The sequence below is a fragment of the Moschus berezovskii genome, chromosome 7 (assembly GCF_049115385.1).
Source record: "Moschus berezovskii isolate FMDL1 chromosome 7, NW_MosBer_1.0, whole genome shotgun sequence".
In the NCBI taxonomy this organism is placed as follows: Eukaryota; Metazoa; Chordata; class Mammalia; order Artiodactyla; family Moschidae; genus Moschus; species Moschus berezovskii.
Genome location: NC_142466.1, coordinates 24,789,789 through 24,816,697, shown reverse-complemented (window position 1 = coordinate 24,816,697; position 26,909 = coordinate 24,789,789). Strand labels below are relative to the sequence as shown.

The 26,909-nt window shown below is 38.1% G+C and overlaps 1 protein-coding gene across 1 annotated transcript; it reads right to left on the bottom strand.

Moving 5' to 3' along the window:
* Positions 1-21,779: 21,779 nt before the first annotated feature.
* TUSC1 (tumor suppressor candidate 1) lies at positions 21,780-24,755 on the bottom strand. Its single transcript, XM_055428138.2, has one exon. It carries the CDS (start codon positions 24,624-24,626, stop codon positions 24,000-24,002), a length of 627 nt encoding a protein of 208 aa, XP_055284113.2. The 5' UTR covers positions 24,627-24,755; the 3' UTR covers positions 21,780-23,999.
* Positions 24,756-26,909: the final 2,154 nt, after the last annotated feature.

The following is a 26,909-nucleotide window of genomic DNA, read 5'->3' as shown; positions in this document are numbered from 1 at the left end:
AAAACTCCCATTCTCTTCCAATACACAATGCAAGATTGAATGAGACAAGGTTAATATGTGGCTGAGTTGTACCAAAATTCTTTTTACATTAACACAAGTAGCCTTTTAGAAGTTAGGAAGTCAATTCCCCCAGCTCCCTGGTATATTACTTCTTAACACATGCTATTAATTTTAATGAAAATGATTGAAAGTAATATTCACTAAATGTTTTGGAAATTTTCCAATCTATGTTAATACTTAATTGAAATGTGCCTAAGGCACTTAATATATATTAGCCCTACAATGATGGTTGTTTGGTTTTTACATAGGATAAGAAAAATTGTAAATAACAGCAATGCCTTTGGGCAGAGAGACTGGAAATTACAAACCTAAGGTTAATGAAAATGACCTTTCTGCACAAATGTTACTGTCAGAGGTAAAAAGAATGAGTTATTTGTTAGTTATGAAAAATAAACAAGAAATAAAAGGTGTTTGCATACCCCACTCCTAATTAGCAATGTCTTGACCTTTTACTTTTTATTCTATAGGATACATTTCTTTTGTATCAAAGGTTGTTCTAAGTTACAGTAGTCCCCTTTTATCTAATTTCTATTTTTGAGTTTTTCTCTATCGAAATATTGGATTGGCTGCAAATGTTTGTTCAGGGTTTTAAACACAAACAAACTTTTTTTGGTCTAGCCAATATGCATCTTGTCAATAGCATGGTAAAAAGTTTCTTTTAGGTACTTATATAATACAAATTTATTCATTTTATTCAATTAAAAACATTTCTTAGGCTTTTCTTACAAGATGTCATAAAAATGAATTGGGATAAATTTGGAATTACACTTAAATGATAGAGAATTAAGAGAAACAGCAGGATATGTAAATGTAGAAAATTCTTTTGGATAGTTTCAACATATATTCAATTTACTATTGTCTTTCATGTGTAAGATATTGTCCTACTATAAGACTAATTTTTTAAAAAATGGTCTGTGTCCACAATAATCTACAGTAGAATTGGATAAATATAACTTATGTGCAGAAGCAATTAGAGAATCAACAAAAGCATTTAAAAATAGAAAGAAGAAAACTAAGTAATTTAGAGACAAATTTTATTCCTGACTTTTCCTTTAAGGCTATGAAAACAATTGTTTTATTCTCCTTAATCTTAACAAATCATCAAAAATAGTATTAGTGAAATTAAAGTGCAAGAATTTGACATCCTGAGTTAATTATCAAAAGCAATTTTCTACCCAAAAGCTAAAAGCCACCACCAAATTCTCCTGTTACTATTGTAGACATGTACTGCTTACTAATGTTAATGGAAGCATTAAGATTTTTTCTCCGAAAGTTACTAATCATACATTTAATTAGAAATGTTTGGGTTCACTTGAGAAATCAGAGTTCTTGTTAGCAAATCTTTTGTGCAAAGAGAAACTGTTGTTACAACAGAATATAAAATCATGTACAAGGCACTTGAGAAAGTGTGTACAAAGATACATGAAATTAAAAAGGCACACATATGCGCTGGACTTCTTTTTTCTGAAATAATCACACATGACAGGGATGGAGGTATACAAATAAGAAAAAAGATATATGCAGACCGGAACCTTATCGGTCAACAGAGACCAAGTGTAGGCATGGTAATATTTGCACATAGCTATCATTACTCCTAGTCCAGTCACATGCATTTTTTCCAAAAATATGTCTTGATGCTCCAACACCACACACATTTCAGGTTGATTGCCTTTAAATTCTCTCTCTTCTGGTGCTTCTGTCTCTTGAGAACTCTCCTCTAGTTTGTCTACCACTGCTCTGATTCCTCTTTCTGGTTTTTTCTACTTGCTTGCCATGCTGCTCCTCTCGGCCCTTCGGTGTACACCATCTCTAAGGCTCTGGAGGCCTTTTCTTACACTTAGTCATTCTATCTATAATTCATTATGCCCAATCTTAAATTTTTAAGCATCATCTCTCCCCACATGGCTCAAATCCTGTATTTTCAGCTCTGAGTGTTCTCCCAAACTTTAAATCTAAACATTTACCTTCCTCCTTCCCAGAGCCCCTTGCTGTATATTCTTGGACTAGGATCTTAGGCAAACTTGTCCCCAAACTCACAAGAGTTCTGTACTCTTTGCTGTCTCTTCTCAAGACTAAACATTACTGGATCTCCCTCCTCCATCCCATCACTCTTCCTTGGAGGCTCAGGGCCAATGCCTCTTTTTAAATGCCTGATTCCACCTTCTAAGCAGAAGTAAAGCCCCTACTTCACTCAAACTCCCACAAGGATGCATTATGTCTCTCTTCTACTAAAACATTATGGTTGTTTTCCTTTTGATTTTTAAATTTTTATTCATCGCACCCACACCCTAGTCTTTCAGGGTTAAGAACTCTGAATCAACTTGATTTCTTTATCTTCCTTATCCTCACAGTTAGTTAAGCTGAAAAAGAGCAGCTGTTTCTCTGGCTTGAAAGTTCTGGTTTGATAACTTATTCTAGAATTTCAGATCCCCTTTCTCAAGCAGAAGTTCGCTCTTCTTTCCTCTAAACACCACCATACAAGGTGATTTTTGCTATTTGTGTTCAAATACTTTATTCTATAATATCAATAACCTCAGATACGCAGATGACACCGCACTTATAGCAGAAAGCAAAGAAGAACTAAAGAGGCTCTTGATGAAAGTGAAAGAGGAGAGGGAAAGAGTTGGCTTAAAACTCAACATTCAGAAAACTAAGATTATGGCATCTGGTCCCATCACTTCAAGGCAAATAGATAGGGAAACAATGGAAACAGTGACATAACTTTTGGGGTAGTGACTGCAGTCATGAAATTAAAAGATGCTTGCTCCTTGGAAGAAAAGTAATGACCAATCTAGAGAGCATATTAAAAAGCAGAGATATTACTTTGCCAACAAAGGTCCATCTAGTCAAAGCTATGGTTTTTCCAGTGGTCATGTATGGATGTGAGAGTTGGACTATAAAGAAAGCTGAGCACCAAAGAACTGATGCTTTTGAACTGTGGTGTTGGAGAAGATTCTTGAGAGTCCCTTGGACTGCAAGGAGATCCAATCAGTCCATCCTAAAGGAGATCAGTCCTGAATATTCTTTGGAAGGACTGACGCTGAAGCTAAAACTCCAATACTTTGGCCACCTGATGCAAAGAACCTGGATAAGACCCTGATGCTGGGAAAGATTGAAGGTGGGAGGAGAAGGGGACAACAGAGGATGAGATGGTTGGATGCCATCACCAATGAGATGGACATGAGTTTGAGTAAGCTCCAGGAGTTGGTGATAGACAGGGAAGCCTGGTGTGCTGTAGTCCATGGGGTCACAAAGAGTTGGACATGACTGAGAGACTGAACTGAACTGCACTGATTTTATCCTTAATTATTATTATACTGGAGATAACAATGGCATATAATTATTATACTGGGAATAACTTCTTCATAGTGATATCTCTACTTCATGAGTAGTATCTATAACAGCAACACCAAACTAATTTATAAATTTCTGTATTTGCTAATACATTATTCCTCCCATTATTATACTGTACTTATATCAGACTACTTGACACACTAACCTCTTAACCAAAGGTATCACACCTCTTCACTAAGGTGCTCATTTCTGCTTCACCTCAAATTCTATAGCCTTGATTTTCATCATCTTTTTCTTAATACCATTATCATCATCACCATCACCATCATATTCATCATTATTCTTACAGTGTTTTATATTTATTTGTTCATAGATTTTCATTTTCAAAGGATTTTCATAAGCTTATTTGTCTAAAAGGACAGCATAACATTTTAAAATCATTTTCCTAATTTTCCAGGATAAGGAATAACCTGAAAACACTTGGAGATAAATAATAATTAATAAAAATGCTCCCTGAACTTAAGAAGTTTAAACTTCACAACAAATACATAACAAATAATATATACTTGAGAACCTTCACCTAGGGTCTGGGGGCTATGTCTTGAATTTGAGTAATTCTTTACTCCCTGAAATACATAAGAATTTTTTTTTCTTCTAAAATTTCCTTCTTTAACAAGTAAATGAAGCTGAAGCTATGATAATGAAGAAGTAATAATATGAGGAAAGTCTGTAAGCCTCCTTATAGGCTTTGTTTTTTTCCTTTCTTTCTTTTTTTTTGGTCTCAAGTACCTGCACTGAGCCTCTGTTAGCAAAAGATTCCTTACCCAACACTATCATACTTCAGGAACACCAGTGCTTCAGGAATAAAAGAGAACAAAAGTTCAATTCTCAAGAGAAAAGTCTATGAGTAGGTGGAAATATTAACTACTAAGTAGACAATGCTACTAAACAAGCAATTAACATGATTTGAAAGATTATTTTATTTATTTCTCTAGATTTAAGGATATATTTTAGAGTTACTACAGATTTATCTCATTGGCCCACAGGGATTTCAGGCCTCTAATTTTCCTTTCTCCTGTGGGATATTGTGCATTCAAAGCCTCAAACCTACTTTTAGCTTTTATTTCATCACAATAAATGTCAAGAACCAGTTTTTCACCCTATGCAACCATAAGGTCTAAGCAGAAAATTACAAAATGTGATTCCAAAAATTAACCTGGATTTACCACTGTAATAGCTAAAAAGGAGACAAGGGAAGGAGAAGATAACACAAAAGAACAAGGAAAGAAGGGTTCTTGCATATCTGCTATGAACAAGATACCATGGTAGTTAAACATATCTCTTTCAATCATTATAGTTTAGAAAGATAAGTGTTATTAATTTCTGTTTATATCCGAGGAAATGATAAATCAAAAATCTTTAAAGAGTCGAGCTGAGATTCAAATTGAAGTTTGGTTTTTAATTCTTTAACCCATGCAGGATTCAAAGAAACCAAATTTTAAGGAAAACAAAATGATAGATAATTGATAATTTTTTTAAAAATTACATAATTAATACAAAATATAAAGAAATTCTGGATTTTTTTAACCTTTTGGCAAAGTTTGGGTTGGCTAAACATGCAAAATGGGAGGTATAATTTGATGACCAAATATATCCCTTCCAAAACAGAGGTATGAAGCTATTTCTCAGTAAAAGGATGTTCACTGAGTATACAAAAATCTATATATAGCAACAGATGTTTTGAGACCAGTAGTCAGTCATGCAATTTTATTTAAAACAAGATGCCTAAAATCTCCTGAAACAGGATGAATTGAGAAATGTAAATGTCAGTTAAATATCGTATCAGAAACTGCAGTCATTATAGCCCTGAGGAGGATACAAACTACTGATGCCCCAAAGTTTCATTAGCAAAAACATACTCTGAAATCTTGAAGATAAACAAGATGAGACTCCGTATCTTTTAGGAGCTCCTGCTACAATCTATTTTGGCTCAGCATCTGAGAAAATGGTAATTTTTATCATGACATGAATATAATATTAATTATTCCATGACCAACCTAAACAGCATATTAAAAAGCAGAGACATTACTTTGCCAACAAAGGTCCGTCTAGTCAAGGCTATGGTTTTTCCAGTGGTCATGTATGGATGTAAGAGTTGGACTATAAAGAAAGCTGAGCACCGAAGAATTAATGCTTTTGAACTGTGGTGTTGGAGAAGACTCTTGAGAGTCCCTTGGACTGCAAGGAAATCCAACCAGTCCATCCTAAAGGAGATCAGTCCTGGGTGTTCATTGGAAGGACTGATGTTGAGGCTGAAACTCCAATACTTTGGCCACATGATGTGAAGAGCTGACTCATTGGAAAAGACCCTGATGCTGGGAAAGATTGAGGGCAGGAGGATAAGGGGACAACAGAGGATGAGATGGTTGGACAGCATCATCGACTTGATGGACATGGGTTTGGGTGGACTCTGGGAGTCGATGAGGACAGGGAGGCCTGGCGTGCTGCGGTTCATGGGGTTGCAAAGAGTTGGACACGACTGAGCGACTGAACTGAACTTATGTGAACTCTAAATTCTATTTCTACCAAGTTAGTGAATTTTAAATCTAGTTTGAAAGACAAAAAGTGGCTTTTGTTTATACATGAAACAATGACCATCATGTCTGCTTATTAAATCAAATCATCTCAAGCTAGAAGGTCAGGAGGTCCTGACAAAGTTGAAGTCAGAAATCTTTCAGTTCAGTTCAGTTCAGTTGCTCAGTCGTGTCCGACTCTTTGTGACCCCATGAATCACAGCACGCCAGGCATCCCTGTCCATCACCAACTCCCGGAGTTCACTCAAACTCATGTCCATCATGTCGGTGATGCTTTAAGTTAAAAATATATATATTGAAATCAGATACCTAATACTTTGCTTTTGACCCTGAAAAGTTAAAGGAATAAGGTCAGGAGGAGTTAAAAAAAAAATCGTCATGGCAAATCATGGTGTCATTTTAAATATGTTTTACACAGAAGCTGAGTCCTTAGATTCTGAAATGTTATTCCTTATAATTTATTCTTAGAACCTACTTAGTTAATAGTCATAAGTATCTCTTACTGTCCTTTGTTGCTGAAATTAATACAATTCTAAAACTGGAACTCGTGTTTGGGTAAGAGCTTAAATCTATGCTATTTTACCTTATGCAAAATCAACTGGAGTACTGAGGATAATTATCCAAATAAATCAACCAAAAACAAAGTTTTGCAGCACTTGTATGTAATGAATAATGAAAAAGATGAAATTTTACAGGTGAAACTTTGAGTTTTTACTTTAGCGGTCTGAATCTTGGCATGGTACTTTGACTTGTAGAATACTACACTACAGTAATCAGAATAATGTCGCCCTCCACTCTGGCCCCCAGGATAGGCTCATTTTATACTTTGGAAACTATGAACATTTTATGTTACATGGAAATGGGAAATTAAGGTTGCTGTTGGAATTAAAGTTACTAATAAAATTACCTTAAAATAAGGAAACCAGCTTGAATAACAGATAAGGAGATTATCCTAGCCCAATGTAATCATCAGGCTTCTTGGTGGCTCAGACAGTAAAGAACATGCCCGCAATATGGGAGATCTGAGTTCGATCCCTGGGTGGGGAAGATCCTCTGGAGAAGGGAATGACCCTGCAGAATCCCATGGACAGAGGGGCCTGGTGGGCTATAGTCCATGGGGTCAAGAGTCAGACACAACTGAATGACTAACACTTTCAATGTAATCACAAGTGTCCTTAAAAGGAAAAGGAAAAAGGGAAGCAGGAGAATCAGTATCAGAATGATAGAATGTGAAAAAGACTCCACTGACCATTGAAAGTATATTTTTAAAAGATAAAATGATAAATCCAGACTTGAAAATGACAGCTATCCCTGACCATGAGTCAGGAGGATGGGACAGTAAAGGACCATCTAGTTGATGAGCTGTTTCTTTTATCTCCATTGTTAAATTGGGTGATGAGTTTATAGGTATAAATTTTACTATTATGGTTTCTATCTTCCATACTGAATTTGGAAAAGTCAGCAGTGGCCACAGAACTGGAAAAGTTTTCATTCCAATCCCAAAGAAAGGCAATGCCAAAGGATGTTCACACTACCACATAATTGCATTCATTTCACATGCTAGCAAAGTAATGTTCAAAATTCTCCAAGCAGCATTTCTTCAACAGTATGTGAACTGAGAACTTCCAAATGTTCAAGCTGGATTTAGAAAAAGCAGAGGAACCAGAAATCAAACTACCAGCATCTGTTGGATCATAGAAAAAGCAAGAGAGTACCAGAAAAAACATCTACTTCTGCTTCAGTGACGATGCTAAAGCCTTTGACTGTGTGGATCACAACAAACTTAAAGAGATGGGAATCCTAGACCACCTGACCTGCCTCCTGAGAAACATGTATGCAGGTCAAGAAGCAACAGTTAGAACCAGACATGGAACAACAGACTGGGTTCAAATTGTGAAAGGAGTACATCAAGGCTGTATATTGTCACCCTGTTTATTTAATTTAAATACCAAGTACATCATGAAAAATACCAGGCTGGATGAAGCACAAGCTGGAATCAAGATTGCTGGGAGAAATATCAATAACCTCAGATATGCAGATGACACTACCCTTATGGCAGAAAGCAAAGAGAAACTGAAAGAGCCTCTTGATGAAGGTCAAAAAGAAGAGTGAAAAAAACAGCTTAAAACTCAGTGTTAAAAATAAACTAAGATCATGGCATCTGGTCCCATCACTTCATGGCAAATAGGTGGGGAAACAATGGAAACAGTGACAGACTTCATTATAATGGGCTCCAAAAATCACTGCAGATGGTGATTGCAGCCATGAAATTAAAAGATGCTTGCTCCTTGGAAGAAAAGCTGTGACCAACCTAGACAGCATATTAAAAAGCAGAGGCATTGGGTTGCCAACAAAGGTCTTTATAGTCAAATCTATTGTTTGTCCAGTAGTCATGTATGGATGTGAGAGTTGGACCATAAAGAAAGCTGAGTGCCAAAGAACTGATGCTCCTTAACTGGAGTGTTGGAGGAGACTCTCGAGAGTCCCTTGGACTACAAGGAGATCAAACTAGTCAATCCTAAAGGTAAACAGTCCTGAATATTCCTTGGAAGGGTTGATGCTGAAGCTCCAATACTTTGGCCACCTGATGCAAAAAACAGACTCATTAGAAAAGACTCTGACACTGGGAAAGATTGAAGGCAGGAGGAGAAGGGGATGACAGAGAATGAGAGGGTTGGATGGCATCACTGACTCAATGGACATGAGTTTGAGCAAGCTCTGGGAGATGATGAAGGACAGGGAAACCTGGCGTGCTGTAGTCCATGGGGGTCACAAAGAGTCGGACATGATTGAACAACTGAACAACAACAAATATTCCATACACAGAATATTAAATATATATATATTTTTTCCTAGGCATCAAATATTAGGAAATAAAATGCAAATGCAAACTACATCTTCTACAAAAATGTACATATTGATAATTAAAAATGAAAAGTCTAACAAGAGAGATGAAAAAATTAAATATTTGGGAACGTCCCCCTCTCTAAAGAAATGCCCACATAGGTTGCTTCCCACATATGTTTTTGCCATTGGTTTCACTGCACACACATATTTTAGTACTTTGCATGCATATTTAAATATTCACGTTCTCCATTTATCTTACAACAACTGCGGCGATTCTCTTATTTTCCCTATTTTATACATGAGAAAAATTCCGTTCCGTTCCGTCGCTCAGTCGTGTCCGACTCTATGCGACCCCGTGGACTGTAGCCTACCAGGCTTCTCCATCCATGGGATTCTCCAGGCAAGAATACTGGAGTGGGTTACCGTTTCCTTCTCCAGGGGAATCTTCCCGACCCAGGGATTGAACCCGGGTCTCCCGCATTGGAGGCAGACGCTTTAACCTCTGAGCCACCAGGGAAGAAAAATTAGAAAGATAATTTATTCAAGGACATTCAACTCAGTAGAGATGGCAGAGCAGTAATTCAGGACTGCCTGATTCCAACGCCTAAGATTTATCATGCCGTACCTAGATGTTGTCACTGATTTTTAGGAGTCACCTGGCTTACTGGTCTCTAAACTGAACACTTTATAAAGTGTTCATGTATTATAGAAACACTTTTTAAGAAAGCCCATGATATTAAAAGTCAGTAAAGTTAGGGATTTTTCCACAACACATCTATAAATACTTCATCTAATTAATAAAGAATGGATTCATAACACTAATTAACCCAGTCGGACAACAGTAGGAGCTATTGCCAAAAGATAATAAAATTAAAGTTTCTATGTTTTTAAAGTAGTATATTTGCTTATCCATGCATCCGCTGATCTTTAAAGAGTCCTCAGTATCCTCAAGACAGGTGCTCCCATACTACCATGTTTCAACAGGTGGGGAACCACCACCCCCCTGGTACATGGGTTATAGCTCAGCCTAAAACTGTCACATAAAAATGGTACTACCCTAAAAATAAGTTGTAGTAATATCTGATCATCACAATTCAGGTATTAATCTTCATGCTGTCTTTTGATATCCGATTTTCTGTAGCTCTGAGAAAATAGATGAATTTATCTGGCCTTCTCTAGTCGTGATGTTTGTGTATCTTTCAGGGTGATGGAAAAATAAAACCTATGTTCAATTTCTGTATAAATATTATTGCAGGGAAATAGATGTTAACTCCTTTTATTTTAAACCTCAGCCTGCCTTTGTATGAATAATCTCTTGGCTCCCCTCCAAATTTTCTCTAAGTACTGATGACTCAAAAAATAAAGAAAATGTGAGTGAAGTGGCGTGTATAGAGCCCCTGTAACTCACTCATAAACCCTACAGTGTAAGAAGTGACATAGAATTATCAGACATCTGGGTTGCAGATAACCTCCCAGTCATTTAGAATCATGTAGACGGCAGTGGGTTAGCTTAGAAATAAAATGTAGTATGCAACCTTGAAAACAGGTTTAGATGGCATCTCTATTAGTGTCAACTGCTTTATTCTTTATTCTTTTTGTAATAAGACAACTCCTTCCTTCCATTGCAGCTGATGACCTTCCTTCACACTTTGTTAAGAAAATAGAAAAAGAAGAAAGTAATGCCTTTAGAGTCCCTCCAATAAATCTGCTGTTCCACCAATATCTCTTCATCTACTATCTGCTTTCACTCATAACAAAGAATGAAGTGTCCCTGCTCTCTTCGAAGGCCAGTCTTTTCATATAGTCCCAGACTCCTATCCTCTTGTCCCTATCTCCTCTTTTGGAGGACACTGCTATTCATCTGCTCCAGGAATATCGATCTTTCCCTTTCCATTGTATCATTTCTAAGTGTGTGCTCAGTCGCTCAGTTGTGTCTGACTCTTTGCAACCTCATGGACTGTAACTCCACAGGGGCTCCTCTGTCCATGGAATTTTTTCAGGCAAGAGTACTGGAGTGGGTTGCCATTTCCATCTCCAGTGTATCTTCCTATAATTGAAAATAATAAATATACAAGTTTCTCTTAAGCCTGTATTGGCTCACTGTCATTTCATTGTTATCACTATTCTTTTACATAGAAAAGTCTTGAAAAATCTGTTAATAATTGTGCATCTATGAGTCACTTTGTCACCTTCCAATGTTTCTTTTAACCTGCACCACTGAAACCACTCTGGTCAATGTCAGCCACGGCCTTGGTGATGACACACCTCCTGGATGCTTTTGTGCTCTCTCCTTACTCTACCCAGTCAGGGTATCTGGCACACTTGGTAATCCCCAATCCCTGTCACAGGCCCTTTGGCATCCACGAAGTATCATGCTCCTGAATTTTGTTCTATCCCACAAGCTACCCCTTCTAAGTTTTCTTTTCTGGCTTCTACATCTTTAGGTGACATCCAAATATTTAGGAGTTCAGGGCCCCTTATTTTTCTGTCTATATTTACTCCCATGAGATTTCTTCGACTCTCTATGTATTGATGCCCAAATGTACATATTCAGCCCTGATCAAGTCCCTGAGATTTAAATTCTATATCCAAGTAATTATAATACATCTTCATGTCTATTTCCAAAAAAAAGCATTACCCTGATTTCTCTCTGGGCCCTCAGATTGTCAGACTGATGATTTAGAACTAAAATGATATTCTGTATTTCTAGTGCTCAAAGTCAATGGCTTAACACTACATTTAGAGCAAAATGCATTTTTTTTAAGTGTTTACAAGGAAGTACTGGGTCTCACTACGTCTCCTACTTCTCATTTCTACTATATTCTCCTTAATTCCTTCTAATTACTTCAATTTTCTCTTTCAGACTTGACTAAAACTAGTATGTAATAAAAGAAATTTTTTATATGTGACACATTTCAATAGATTTTCCAAGGTTCCTTTAAAAAGCTAAAATATTTTGCTCCATTTGCACTGCACAACTTTTTAATTGACCTCAAGCTGTATTTTGAGTAAATATGCCCTTACATATTTTGATCCCTTATAGTATGACTAAAATTTTTTACTACTGGGTTTCAAATACTCTACAGAACTTGGAGAGGACTCTTAACACTGCTATTCATGTTATTGCTATTTCAGAAAAATGATGCATATGTATAACTGAGGTCACATAAGTAGAGTCAGCAGTGGGATAAGAAGATACAGGGGCAATAGATTCTTAAGGTGTTCTGATTTTCCTCACTTCCCAGTGAATTTGCTGCCTTTTAATCTTATTTTTCCATCATTCAGAAAGCTTTAGGGGCTACCCTATAAAAAATTCTGTTTCTAATAATGGTTGATTACAAATGATTGTTTTTAGTTTACCATAAGGCCAAGAATACAATAGCTATGTCTGGCTTTTTCTTTTGTTACAAAACTTGATCTAAGTTTGTACTTGACTAATCAAGTACAGTAAACAGTTTACTTTAGAATGATATGTATTCTTCCTTTATCTTATTTTGTTTCTATTTGATTTCATTTGTAACTGCTGTGTTTAGATATATTTTGTGATAAACTTGAGCAAAATTTTTTCACAAGTAAATGGGATATAAAAATTTTTGATACATGAAATAAACTGTAGGAGAGTGTTGAGCAGTTCTTTTATAATGGAGCTCATGGATTTAGTAGATGAGAAATTGAATATAAATTTGAGCTGTGTGATGTAAAAATCGTTATCTAGCAATAGATGAAGATGTTGTCATGGAGAAAAATATAATCCCACTATTCTATACTTATTAGACAATACTGTCAAAAGAAACATAAGTCAAGCTACATGAGTAGTTTTAAGTTTTCTTGAAGCCATATTAAGAAAGTAAAATAAACAGATAAAATAATTTTATTAACATATTTTATTTAGCCTAAAATGCTTTTGAACTGTGGTGCTGGAGAAGACTCTTGAGAGTCCCTTGGACTGCAGGGAGATCCAACCAGTCCATTCTAAAGGAGATCAATCCTGGGTGTTCATTGGAAGGACTGATGCTAAAGCCGAAACTCCAATACTTTGGCCACCTCATGCGACGAGTTGACTCAATGGAAAAGAGTCTAATGCTGGGAGGGATTAGGTGTGGGAGGAGATGGGGACGACAGAGAATGAGATGGCTGGATCGCATCACCGACTCGATGGACATGAGTTTGATTGAACTCTGGGAGTTGGTGATGGACAGGGAGACCTGGCATGCTGTGATTCATGGGGTCGCAAAGAGTCGGACACGACTGAGCAACTTAACTGAACTGAACTGAATATATCAAATGTTATAATTCTAACATGTAATTAATATAAAATTATTAATGTAATATTTTGAAATTTTCTGACTAAGCATGTTAAATCCAGTGTGTATTTCACATTTATTTATGCATCTCAAGTCAGACTACTCAAATACTCAACAGCCACCTCTGGCTATGGGCTACCGATTGGCCAGTGTATTATACTCTATCTGAAAGTGAATACCAATTTAAGACATGCCTAAGAAGCTATTATAGGAAAGTGAAAGTGTTAGTTTCTCAGTCATGTCCTGCTCTTTGCAACTTCACAGACTGTAGCCTGCCAGGCTCCTCTGTCCATGGAATTACCCGTGCAAAGATACTGGAGTGGGTAGCCATTCCTTTCTCCAGGGCATCTTCTCAAGCGAGGGATTGAACCTGGGTCTCCTGCATTGTAGGTGAACTCTTTACCCTCTGAGCCACCAGGGAAGCCCACAGGAAGTTTCTATAAATAAATAAGAAGAGAGATCCATTCACTTCTCCTGAACTCTGCTTTACTGATTCCATAAAGAACAGCAAGGAGAGATAAGAAAGCCTTCCTCAGTCATCAATGCAAAGAAAGATTAGGGATCTCATCAAGAAAATTAGAGATACCAAGAGAACATTTCATGCAAAGATGGGCACAATAAAGGACAGAAATGGTATGGACCTAACAGAAGCAGAAGATATTACCAAGAGGTTGCAAGAATACACAGAAGAACTATACAAAAAAGATCTTCACGACCCAGATAAACACAATGGTGTGATCACTCACCTACAGCCAGACGTTCTGGAATGCAAAGTCAAGTGGGCCTTAGGAAGCATCACTACAAAGCTAGTGGAGGTGATGGGATTCCAGTTGAGCTATTTCAAATCCTAAAAGATGGTGTTGTGAAAGTGCTGCACTCAATATGCAAGCAAATTTGGAAAACTCAGCAGTGGCCACAGGACTGGAAAAGGTCAGTTTTCATTCCAATCCCAAAGAAAGGCAATGCCAAAGAATGCTCAAACTACCACACAATTGCACTCATCTTTCATGCTAGCAAAGTAATGCTCAACATTCTCCAAGCCAGGCTTCAACAGTACATGAACCATGAACTTCCAGATATTCAAGCTGGATTTAGAAAAGGCAGAGGAACCAGAGATCAAATTGCCAACACCCATTGGATCATCAAAAAAGCAAGAGAGTTCCCGAAAATCATCTACTTTTGATTTATTGACTATGCCAAAGCTTTTGTCTGCGTGGATCACCACATAGTCAAACACCACACCCCGGTGGTGTTTTCCAACACTGAAAAATTCTTCAAGAGATGTGAATACCAGACCACTTGATTTGCCTCCTGAGAAATCTGTGTGCAGGTCAAAAAGTCATAGTTAGAACTGGACATGGAACAACAGACTGGTTTCAAATTGGGAAAGGAGCATGTCAAGGCTGTATATTGTCACCCTGCTTATTTAACTTATATGCAGAGTTCATCATGTGAAATGCCAGGCAGGATGAAGCACACGCTGGAATCAAGATTGCTGGGAGAAATATCAATAACCTCAGATAGGTAGATGACACCACTCTTATGGCAGAAAGCGCAGAAGAACTAAAGAGGCTCTTGATGAAAGTGAAAGAGGAGACAGAAAAAGATGGCTTAAAACTCAACCTTCAGAAAACTAAGATCATAGCATCTGGTACCATCACTTCATGGCAAATAGATGGGAAAACAATGGAAACAGTGACAGACTTTATTTTCTTGGGCTCCAAAATCACTGCAGATGGTGACTGCAGCCATGAAATTAAAAGATGCTTGCTCCTTGGAAGAAAAGCTATGACCAACCTAGAGAGCATATTAAAAACAGAGACAATACTTTGCCAACAAAGGTCCATCTAGTCAAAGCTGCGGTTTTTCTAGTAGTCATGTATGGATGTGAGAGTTGAACTATAGAAAATGCTGAGCACCAAAGAATTGATGCTTTTGAACTGTGGTGTTGGAAAACACTCTTGAGTGTTCCTTGGACTGCAAGGAGATTCAACAAGGCCATCCTAAAGGAACTCAGTCCTGAATATTCATTGGAAGGACTGATGCTGAAGCTGAAACTCCAATACTTTGGCCACCTCATGTGAAGAGCTGACTCATTTGAAAAGACCCTGATGCTGGGAAAGATTGAAGGCAGGAGGAGAAGGGGATGACAGAGGATAAGACGGTGGGATGGCATCACCTATGTGATGGACATGAGTTTGAGTAGGCTCCAGAAATTGGTGATGGACAGGGTAGCCTGGCATACCTCAGTCCATGGGGTCACAGAGTCAGACACAACTGAGCAACTGAACTGAACAGAACTAACATAGTATTTAAAATATTTCTTTTCAAATAAACATGATTTTGTTTTACCTCCTGCTGTAGCAACTTCAAAATGCTGCAAGCAAAAAACTACTAAAAATGACAAATTTCCACCTAAGAACCCCTGCCTGCAAGATGATAATTAGTCCTATTTTTGAAGGATCACAAATTATTGCCATACAATTAGATACATCTCTAGGAAAACGAATCTCTTTTCTTTCAAAATACATTTTTGCAGAAAGAGAAAAGTATTCCCTTTGCATTAATTTTGGGAATCGCTTTTTTCAGAAGTAAAAAATAATTATTTGTTACCTATAACATTCTAGGTATTTATTAGGGATAAATGGTGAATAAGATAGTATGGTTGCCTTTAAGAATTCACAATCAAATGATGCACCTTTATGTGACATCACATTTTAAGATACATATCCACTTCAGTGAAACTTCTAAGAGTAAGACCTTTTTAAAGTGTTTAATGTATTAAATATTTAATGTACACAACTCGATGGGTTTGGGGATAACTATACATCTTTGATGACAAACCTAGACAGTGTTTTGAAAAGCAGAGACATCACTCTGTCAACAAAGGTCCAGATAGTCAGTGGTCTTCCCAGTAGTTACATGCTGGAGTCAGTGCAGCAGATAGGGATTGAAAGTGGTAGACGCACAATTTGGGAAAAAGAAACTAGAGACAGAGTTAAAGTTTCAAAGATGGGATGGGGGGACTCAAGACCTCTTGGATCCAGAGCCCTGTTCCTCAGAGCCACATCACTTTTATTTTGCATTTTGGCACGCAGAAAGTATCTTTTGTGCTACGATGAAATCCGCCTCCTGTGTCCCCAGTCAGGTCTCCCATTTTACTGATTACTTTAAACTATCTTTGCTATTTTCCTGTACGAGGGCTATCACCTAGCTGGGGGTCATAGATCTGCATATGCCTTGGGAAAACATCTTAGTGAGTGCACAAGCAGCGTTCTGAACTTGCGCTGACCCGGCATTCCAAGGTCCACACTATGTTTTTCCTTAGCTTAGCAGGGTATGCCGACCCCAGCTAATCAACCCGATGTACTTTTATTTGGGTTATGCTGTATTGCTATGTTTTGCTTTTATTCTTTTCCCATGGTGATTTTCTCATGGCTTAGCCAGAGCAACAGGCGGCTGACTATTAACCCCTGTGGTTACATATGGTTGTGAGAGCTGAACTGTAAAGAAGGCAGAACACCAAAGAATTGATGCTTTCAAACTGTGGTGCTGAAGACTCCTGAATGTCCCTTGGACAGCAAGGAGATCAAACCAGTCAATCTTAAGGAAATCAACCCTGAATACTCATTGAAAGGACTGGTGCTGAAGTTTCAGTATTTTGGTCACCTGATGTGAACAGCTGACTCATTAGAAAAATCCTTGATGCTGGGAAAGATTGAGGGCAGAAGGAAAACAGGGTGTCAGAGGATGAGATGGCTGGATGGCATCACTGATGCAATGGACATGAACTGGGACAAATTTTGGGTGATGGTAAGGGACAGGGACGCAGTCTATGATGCAGTCTATGGGGTCACAAAGAGTCGGAACTGACTAGGCGATTGAACAACAACAATATACATCTGTGAACTAGCATCACAAGCTACGCCATAAACATAGCCCTCATTTCCACAAGTTTCCTGATCTCTTTATTTTTTGTGTAATAAGAACACTTAACATAAGATCTACCCTCTTAGCAAAATTTTAAATGTGCAATATAGTGCCATTAACTATCTAACTATAGACCAGTAAGATCTCTAGGACTTACTTATCTTGTATAACTGAAACTTTGTACCCTTTGACTAATAGCTCCCTATTTCCCCTTCCTCCCAGCCTCTGGCAAGGAGCATTCCACTCACTGCTGCTGTGAGTTTGACTCTGTTAGACTCCTCATAGAAGTGAAAATATGTAGTATTTGTCCTTCTGTGTTCTGCCTCACCTAGGATACTATTCTAATGTTGCAATGAATGAGTTCACATATGTCTTTGACATCATGATTACAATTCCTTTGGATATACGCCCAGAATGGGATTCCTGAGTCATATAGTAGCACTATATTTAATTTTTTGAAGACTTCCATATTATTTCCCATAGTGGCTGCACCAATTTGCATTCTACCAATAGTATGCAATGGTTTCCTATTCTCTACATCTTCATCAACACCTATCTTTTAAAAAAAAATAACAGCCATCCTAGGTATGAGGTGATAACTCATTGTGGTTGTGATTTTCATTTCTCTGAGGAATAGAGATATTGCACATCTTGTCATATACCTATTGGTCACTTGTGCGTCGTGTTTAGAGAAATGTTTATTCAAGGTCTTTGTCTACTTTTTATTCAGATAATTTTCTTCCTTGGTTCCTCCCTCCCTCCTTCTATCCTTTCTCTTCTCCCTCTCTCTCCCTTCTCTTCTTCCTATTGAATTATAGATAGAATTTCCTTAAATATTTCGCATATTAGCCCTTTATCAGATACATGGTTTGCAAATATTTTCTCCCATTCCAGAAGCTGCTTTTTCATTTTGTTGATGGTTTCGTTATGCAGAAGCTTTTATACTAGATGTAATCTTACTCATCTATTTTTGCTTTTTGTGTCATAGCCAAGAAATCACTGCCAAGACCAATGTTAAGAAACTTTCTTTCTATATTTTCTTCCAGGAGTTTCTAAGGTTTCAATCTTACATTTAAGTCTTTGAAACCACTTTGAGTTACTTTTTGTATTGGTATAAGAGCTCAGTTTCATTCTTCCACACAACTATCCAGTTTTCATGGCACCATTTACCACAGAGACGACTGTTTCCACATTGTGTGGAATATTCACTTTTAAATTGTATCTAAAATTAAATGAATTGATGAGAAGTTATACACAGAAGGAAAATTAAATGGAAAGAAAGCTTTGTGCATGAAAAGTAGAAGGCTCAGTAATGGTTGACTCAAAACCACCTGCCTCACTCTGTAAACCTTTTAGGTCTTGTTGTCCCAATTTATATACCAAAAATTGAAAAAAAATTGTTTAATGGAAAATGGTAAATTATTTTGGATTAAGAAATGATATTTGTTATTTATTTCCCTTCAATTCTTTGCAAGCTTTCCAAGGTAGTGACTGAGGACCGTGCCTGTCACAGAGCAGGGATTCAACATACATTTCAAATGTGAATGACTGTTAGTTTCATCAATACGAGAATGGGTTATTTCTAAATTTCTCACCTTGTATATATGTTTTAAGATTTGATCTTTAGAATGCTAAAATACAAATTAGTAGGTGGATGATACTGTGTCTTTCCCTGTTTTAAGATAGCAGGGAAAACATATCAATGCTCAAAAATGATGTGTCACTGGTTTTATACTCTTATCAAAATCCATGTAGACCAACAAAGCATATAATTCTCATCATGAAGGATTTTCAAGTGGTACAAAAATGCTAATAAAATAGTTCATATAGACATTGCATGAAAGCAGTAAGATGTGCAGTGCTAGTAGAGTTAGAAGTAACTAAATTTAGGTTTCTTTGATGAATATTGAGTACCTACATTAAAACACTATATCTCCAATTTTATAACATGTAACACTCAGGGTATTATCTTAATCTCTTATGACAAATGTTTTAGGTTAATTGCCTTGATCATTTTGAGACAGAACCAGTTACTTTTAAGCAATACGAGAAAGTTCATTCTTTGTATCGTTTAAAAATCGATTTTAATAAAAGTTATCTTAAATATCATTGCGGTTAGCTTTAGCAAATATTTTTCATTTGTATCAGGTTTTAGATTTTCAATGCACTTTCATGTAAACTCATCTCTTTTGATTTTTCTCAACAATTCTGAATTGATATTACTATGCTATAAGTAAAGATACTGAATTCAATCGACTTTTCTGACTTCAGGTGAAAGAAAGGAAGTCTCGGGAGACTGCCATAAAAATCAGTCTCTCCTTCTTGTATAAATGCACCTCATTCTTTGACTTGATCAACATCCTCCTCTGATCCACATGCTAGAGACACAGAGATAGTTTGCCATCTGTACAAAAAGGACCCAAGAACTCTTTCTCATCAACTTCACAATCCTGGTGTTAAGCCTGATAAAGAGAGGGCACTGTTTTCCTTACATTTCTTATGAATATATTTCTCCCCTAACACTGGTGCTGATTGCCATGTCTCCACTTTGTCTCTTTCTTATCCCCAAAGCACACTGGCAAGGCTCCAAAATTATGAAATTTTCAAATCTTCACATGCATGATTCATTAATTCTACTTATCTTAGTAGAATTAATTCAACATATACAGCATATAGAAAGATATCAGAATTCAGTTGCCAGTAAGACTGTTTAGTGAAATTCAACTTAAATAAAAAGTTCTCTTGTGCATCTTCAGGTTATTTTTCAGAGCTGTCTCTTGTGTTTTTTTCTTCTCCCAAAGTCCAATATGATTTCTACACTTGTGGTGTGTTTCTTGATAGTCACCTAGGCTCTCAGAATCACTCAGCCATCCTTTTATCTCCCAACTGACTACCTTTGAAATACCTTTAACTGATGTTTGAAACTTTTCTCTACTTTTAGAACAGCTAATTCAACAAATGATTTTACTGTTTTATGGAAAAGATATGATCACTCAATCTATGTGTCTCTAATCTCATTCTTTCCCTGTATCATCACATGTCCTTTTCTTGCTAGCTCCTCTTTAAGAATTTAATCTATTCCTTTACCAGACTGTTCTAACCCTCTGTGCATTTGAGATCATCCATTCATGAGAATGTGTTACTTCAATTCCACCATCTTCCACTGCCCTGTTCATCACACGTTCTTTTATTCGCGTCTCTCCTGAAATGCAGTCTGATCCATTCTATGCACGATATAAATACTACTACCCTCAGCAAATTTTCCAACTCTATTCTTTTCTTTAACAAGATACTTATTTAAAAACATTTAATACTCAATTCCTTGTAGCTGCTCAACAATTTATAACCTAACAGTTTGCCCCCATAACCTAATGAATTAAAACCACCATTAATTGTTAATCATAGGTTTACTTGGTGGTGGTTTTGCTGATCTTGGCCTGACTGGGTTGACCTATACAGGGAACATCTATGTGATTAGCCAACCAGTTGTTTGTAAACTGGCCCGCTGAAGATAGTTGGTTGGCTGCTGGCTCGGGTAACAGGAGTGATCGGTTACTAGCAACAGAGTCTTCACCATAACTAAAGGCAGCTCTATTAAGTTTAAAATACAATGGAGGTTTTAAGTTTAAAATGATAGAACCAAAAATAGGTGAGGATCCTTGGAAAAATGAAGGGCCAAGGAAGACTTTCATCAGTTCCATGTATGAAATATCAGGTAGATTGCTGTTCAATTTCTCTAATAATTCAATTTTTAGAGTAGAATGCCTACCACTCAGACAAGAATGTTTAAGCACCAACAAACTCACTAATGTCCTTTCTCAAATTTTCTCTAAACTTTGACAGGTATTTGAGAACTTGGATTTAATAAATTAACGTGAATAAGGCCAACACTATACTCATAAGAATTAATAGATTCTGGATATGATTTTTAAATAAGCAAAATCCCCTATTTATTACACACAACACAGTTTAATTCTGATCTTTAAGAGATGCTAATGTTAGCATGAAATTGATATTATCTAAATATTTTCCTTGGTTCTTATTTACATTGCATAAATATATTTATATACTGTCTATATCAGACACGTAAAATACATATCAGGAAAGCAAGTTTATAGTAGAAAAGCTAGAATTTATAATTGATCACTAATCACTGAATAGAAATACTAATACATTTTATCATTCACTCATGACGATTTTATGACAAATTCTCAGTGAAAATCTGTTCCTTTAATCAAAATAGAAAATGCTATTTTGGCACTGAAGATAAAATCATTCTCCTAATAATTATTTAGAGTGTTAATGATTTAATGAATAATTTGGTATTAGTTTAATCAAGGTAACACTCATAAATTGGCAAATCTATGTCTAAGGCTATTTAAATAACAAAAGATATTTTCAAGTATTTTTCAAATATACATAACATTGAAGAAGTTTAGCAATGATACCTTGGTCTATGATCTACAAAACACTTTATATTACTTTGATTTACATCCTAATTTTTATAGATAAAAACAAAGATAGCATATATTTGTGAGTAGTACCAATAAAAATTTCTGATTAAAAACATGCCAGTGCTCTTCACTGAATTTGCTTGTTAATATGACATATTTTTGTTGCTTGTTTCTATAAATTATAAGCTCTCTTTTCATTGCACAACAAATCTGAAGTTATGAAAATAAAGTGTCATTGTAACAAGGAAGATAATCTGCAGTTTTAGGTTATTTTAGATCAAACTAGAACCCAGATAAAACTTTTCTAAAATCAACTTTATCCATTTCCTAAACCAGTACTTATTTTGATATAACAAAACATCTTTTATAAACAACATGATGCCTTATCACTTAACAGAGGGGAAATACAAAAGTTGAAATATATACTAGCCTTAACTCATGTTATGGGGCATTTGGGTTTCAGAATTTTTAATACCTTTCAGGAATTATGCTCAAAAAACTTCCTCATTAGTGTGTGTACGTCAGTATTTTACAAAAATTTTTTTGCCATATTTACATTATACATTATTTTAATACAAAAGGTGTTTAAAACTAGGTAAACTGAATATTTTGCTTAGTTCTTGAATTGCCAATTGACACAATTGGGAATTATTTTTAATTTTTTATATTATTTCCTTATTATAAAACCTTTAACTTCCATTTGCTTAAAAGGAGAGAAAAATATCAGTGCATTCGAAATCTCCATATCTGCTAAAACCCATAAATTCATATGGTAGCAAAATACAGAAGGAAAGTATAAGTAAAACATTTACTTTGAACTTGCACATTTTAGATTTTAAATTGACACAGCCCTTATTCCGAAGCAGGCACTCTGCATATAGCATCTCAATAAAATTTTTATAACATTTTGAGGTAGTTATAAAAATTTTAATGGTGGTAGATTTTTAACGGTAGGAAAACTAAGGCTTAGAGAGATTAACTAATTTATACACAAAGTAGGAACAGGGACAATCTGCTTTTTGACTATTCTTCAATTCTTAGTGCCTCCTAAAAATGTTTTAATTCTTTCCCTATCAGAAAGATAGAAATACTTTTCACATACCTATTTATTCTCACCAAATTTCTTCTAATATTTCTTGGCCATAGAGGAAGATCTTAATGTTCACAACTATCAACTATCTTTAAGTGAAATGTACAAAGTGTCTTCAATATCCAGGGTTAGAAAAATCTTGAAACTATTTTCCTTGGCAACTTGTTTCATAAAATAGGCTATGAAACTTTTGGAATATGCCACAAATAAAACAAAAACTCTGATTTATGATTTTTTTTCTAACTATAACAAAAACTCTTTTTTCTTCTTAAACTGAAGTGTTATCCACCACTTAAACAGTCTTTTACACGTATGATTTCTACCAGGTACAATGTCACCCTCTTCATTAATAGGCAAAAGTGTTATTCACTGACAAAGTACAATCAACTGATCTTAGAATATTTGTTAAGATTAATCTCATTTTCCTGGAATTGAAATTACAACTGAGACTTAAATCATGTTGCTTTGGGCCTTTTGATGCACATATAATTCATAATCTCTTAAAAAATTTTAAACATTAGCAGTATTAGGCAAAATAGCTGTGTGCTATATTCTGCCAAGTCTAAAACGTGCACAAATTACAAAATAATGTTTAGATTATCTAATTTTTTTGATTATTTTAAAAGATCATTGTTACATAAAGTGAAAAGAGAATGATAGTTTACAAAGTGTAATCAAGTTCAGATATTAAGGAAACGTATAAACACTTAACACACTTTAAATAACAGCCGTAGGATAGCTTTAAGTTAGTTTCCGTGCACCAAATTTATTTAGCAACTCGAAGGAAGATAGTTAAAATTTCCCAGGGCAGGGGGATGACGGGGGAATGGGATTAACAAATCAGTATATATTAGATGTATAAGGACTAGAACCAGGGCAGACATGAATTTCTAAATTATAAACTTCACCTTGTGCATTAAAGGGTGATATTTCACAGGATACCTAAGTAACACCGACTTATAAAAACAAACCAAACACTTAAAATGTTGGCTTCATGAGAGAGACTAGCTGGAGGCTTTAGGAGACGATGAAAAACAAATCCAGCCAAATCAAAAGGTACTATCATCCCTGGAAGAACCAAAACAGAGGGGAAAAAATACCACAGGTCCTTACAACACCCAGAAAAGTTCAGGCATTAGGAAGGGTAGACTGCCACCTACTTCACGCTGTTTAAAGCCCGCCCCTCCGGGGCTAGGTCTCTCTCCACCGAAACTAGCAGGCGCCAGAGTCAGGTGGGTGACCTGCACACGGGTGGGCTCAGACTGCCCCACGCCGTCCCCAGCCTCGGCGGGCAGAAAGCTCGGCCCCGGAAGCGTCAGGGCCAGGCCGAGGCGGGAGCGCGGCTCAGGCGCGCGCCAGGCGGGGGCAGCACTGAGTTGGGGAGGAGCCTGCGCGAGGCCCCGCCTCCCCAGGCTGCGGCCTCGGGCTACGGGCAGGGCTCGGAGGGCTCTGGCTCTGGGACTCGGAGGCCTGAGTCGGGGCTGCCCGGAGAGGGCTCATCCCTGTCCGCACGCGGTCGCGGGCCCCGCTGTTCGAGGTGCAGCTGCAGCAGGGCCCGGCGGTACATGGCCTCCAGCTTCTCAAGCCGGGCTCTCAGGGCCCTGGGGCTCCCCGGCTCGTCCCCGGGGCCGCCGCCCCTCGCCCTGCGGTTCATGCCAGCCTCCTCCGGGACCGGGGTGGCCCTCGCCGAGTCCGCGGACGCCCCGTCGCTGCCCTCGCCAGGGAACCGCAAGGCCTGACGAAAGAGGCTGCGGTTCTCGCGCTTCAGCCGCCGGTTCTCGAGCCGCAGCCGGGCGTTCTCCTCGCGCAGCCTCGCGTTCTGCCGGTCCCGCTCGTCCCGCGCGCAGATGGCCTCCAGGTGGCTCGCCGCCAAGTCGGCGAAGCGCTCCTCCAGCTGCTGTCGGGCGCCGCCCGCACGGCCTCGCCAGCCCACGCCGCCGCCGCCGCCGCCCCCGCGAACGCGGCCTGGGCGGCCTTGCCCGCGGCTGTCCCCGCCGCCTTCCCCGCCGCCGCAGCTCCCGCGCCTGGTGGCGCCACCACGCATGCGCCACATCGCTCCCGTCGCAGCCGCGCTGCCAGCGCCGTGGGCCGAGGGGCCGCGCTCCCAGGCGCCGCCGAGTTCGGGGCCCGGCGGGGCGGCCAGGGCCGCTGCAGAGGAGGAAAGGAGGCGGCGGGCGGCTGCTGCTGGCTTGAGGCCAGAGGAGGCCGGGAGTTTGCCCGGTCTGAGGCGTGTCTAGTCTTCTTGGGTGGAGCTGCCCCCTGGGCCTGGGATCTCCGGGCCAGCTCACACACAGTGCCCCCGGGGAGAGCTCTGCTGCTCAGCCCTTGTCGGCTGCGCAGGGGGGAAAAGTGTATCCCAGGCTCTGCCAGGGCGCTTCGCGAGGCCCGGGCCACCGAAGGAACCCGCCTGCCTCCCCCGGTCCCTAGCGCAGCCACCAGTTATCTTGCCTTTTACAGGGCAATCTCAAAGCAAATAATAATACAGTGAGAAGTTATGGGATAGCTTTATGGGGCAGGTTGAAAAGCTTACCGGGTTCATTTAGAACACAGAGGTTTAACCCACCTCTAAGCTTAATAAAACATTAAGCTTAGAGGCAACAGAAGAGCTGAGCACCTGTCACTTGAGACCTCCCTCAAGTAGGAACGGGTAGCTCTCAGAAGAATATAGGCAATTCCCAGTCTGAACAGCCAGCGTTTCACTCGACAAACTGCAGTTCTATAGAAACGAACTTGTAATTAGTAGATTTGCGCAGGCCAAAACCTATGAAATTCAAAATGAATTATTCAAGAAAATTGAAATACTCAGTAAATTTCAAATGCTCTGGGTGGATACAACTCATTCAATGATGACACTTTTTGTTTCTAAGGGAATCAACTTACACAGTAACTGGACAAATGCAAAGTAAATTAAGGATAAGAATGCCAGAATCTCATAGGAGAGACTGGTGGTATCTAGATTCTACACTTTTAACAAGGTCCCAGGTAATTCTTCGGAGAAGGCAATGGCAAGCCACTCCAGCACTCTTGCCTAGACAATCCCATGGATAGAGGAGCCTGGTAGGCTGCAGTCCGTGGGGTCGCTAAGGGTCGGACACGACTGAGCGACTTCACTTTCACTTTTCACACATTGGAGAAGGAAATGGCAACCCACTCCAGTGTTCTTGCCTGGAGAATCCCAGGGACGGGGGAGCCTGGTGGGCTTCCGTCTATGGGGTCACACAGAGTCGGACACGACTGAAGTGACTTCTTAGGTTAACTGAAGTCTTCAAGCCACAAGTAAATGAACTAGAAAAGCATTTGAGAAACCTAGTTCACAGTTGGGGTTTCCACTGAAAACTACAAATAAAGGTAAGTAACTAGGGGAAAAGACGGGATTATACAACTTTTATCCTAAAACACCACAAACACAATCTCTCAATCGTCATTTCATAAAATCAAAAGAGTAGGAAAGAACTTAATTTTAAGAAATAGAAATTAAATTTTATGAAAGAAAGGCGATATCATTGTTAATTTCCATTGAAAATAGATGAAGAAAACTTTGTTGCAGACATACATCAACTACTCTATGGATTATTGAACTCTATATATATATATATATATATATTTTTTTTTTTTTTCCCTATAGAGTCTATAGAGTGCAGGAAAAAATGCTGGTGCGTAAGGAAAGATGATTAGTTCTCAATTTTAGACAGGAGCCCTAGGGACCCATGAGGTAAGAAGATAGATGTGCCACAGAAGTTAGAGAAACAATCTGCATAAGAAAGATTCAGTCACCCCTTGGATGTTATTACCTCGTCCTTGCATTAGTAAATCTACTAGTATTCTCATTTTACAACATCTCAGATTAAAGCTGCCTTGTACCGTTTGTAAAAATATCTCCTAAATTTTTGTTCCTAACCACTGTAAATGAACTGTACTGAGTTTTCTGAAGAATACTGACACTAGTTACATGAGAAGGCCTCCATGTCCTACTCTCTACCCCTGTTCTAACCCCAAAGTACTTTTGCCCTTCATAACTTATTGAAGTAATATAAAATATTATGAAAATCAGGTAAAACTGCTTAGGCAGAAATTGTCTGTTTTATGTAGTTTCCAGTAACTGATCTAGTTATATGTGTATCCTCCCAAAAGAGAGACTCCATTAAAATTCTACAACTCTGGTCAGTCACATGGCATATATAACCGTCTTTATTTTACTAAAAGGAAGGAAGGAAAGAAGAAAAGGGGAAAAAAAGAGAAAATTGATCCAGCAAAAATTATCACTCATAATCTGTGCATAGCAATGAACGTTCACCTAGGGTTAATGGAGATTCCAGCCATCCTCCCAAATAGGAGG

Coding starts and splice junctions, on each gene's coding strand:
- TUSC1 (XM_055428138.2), bottom strand. CDS start 24,626: ATGTGGCGCATGCGTGGTGGCGCCACCAGGCGCGGGAGCTGCGGCGGC.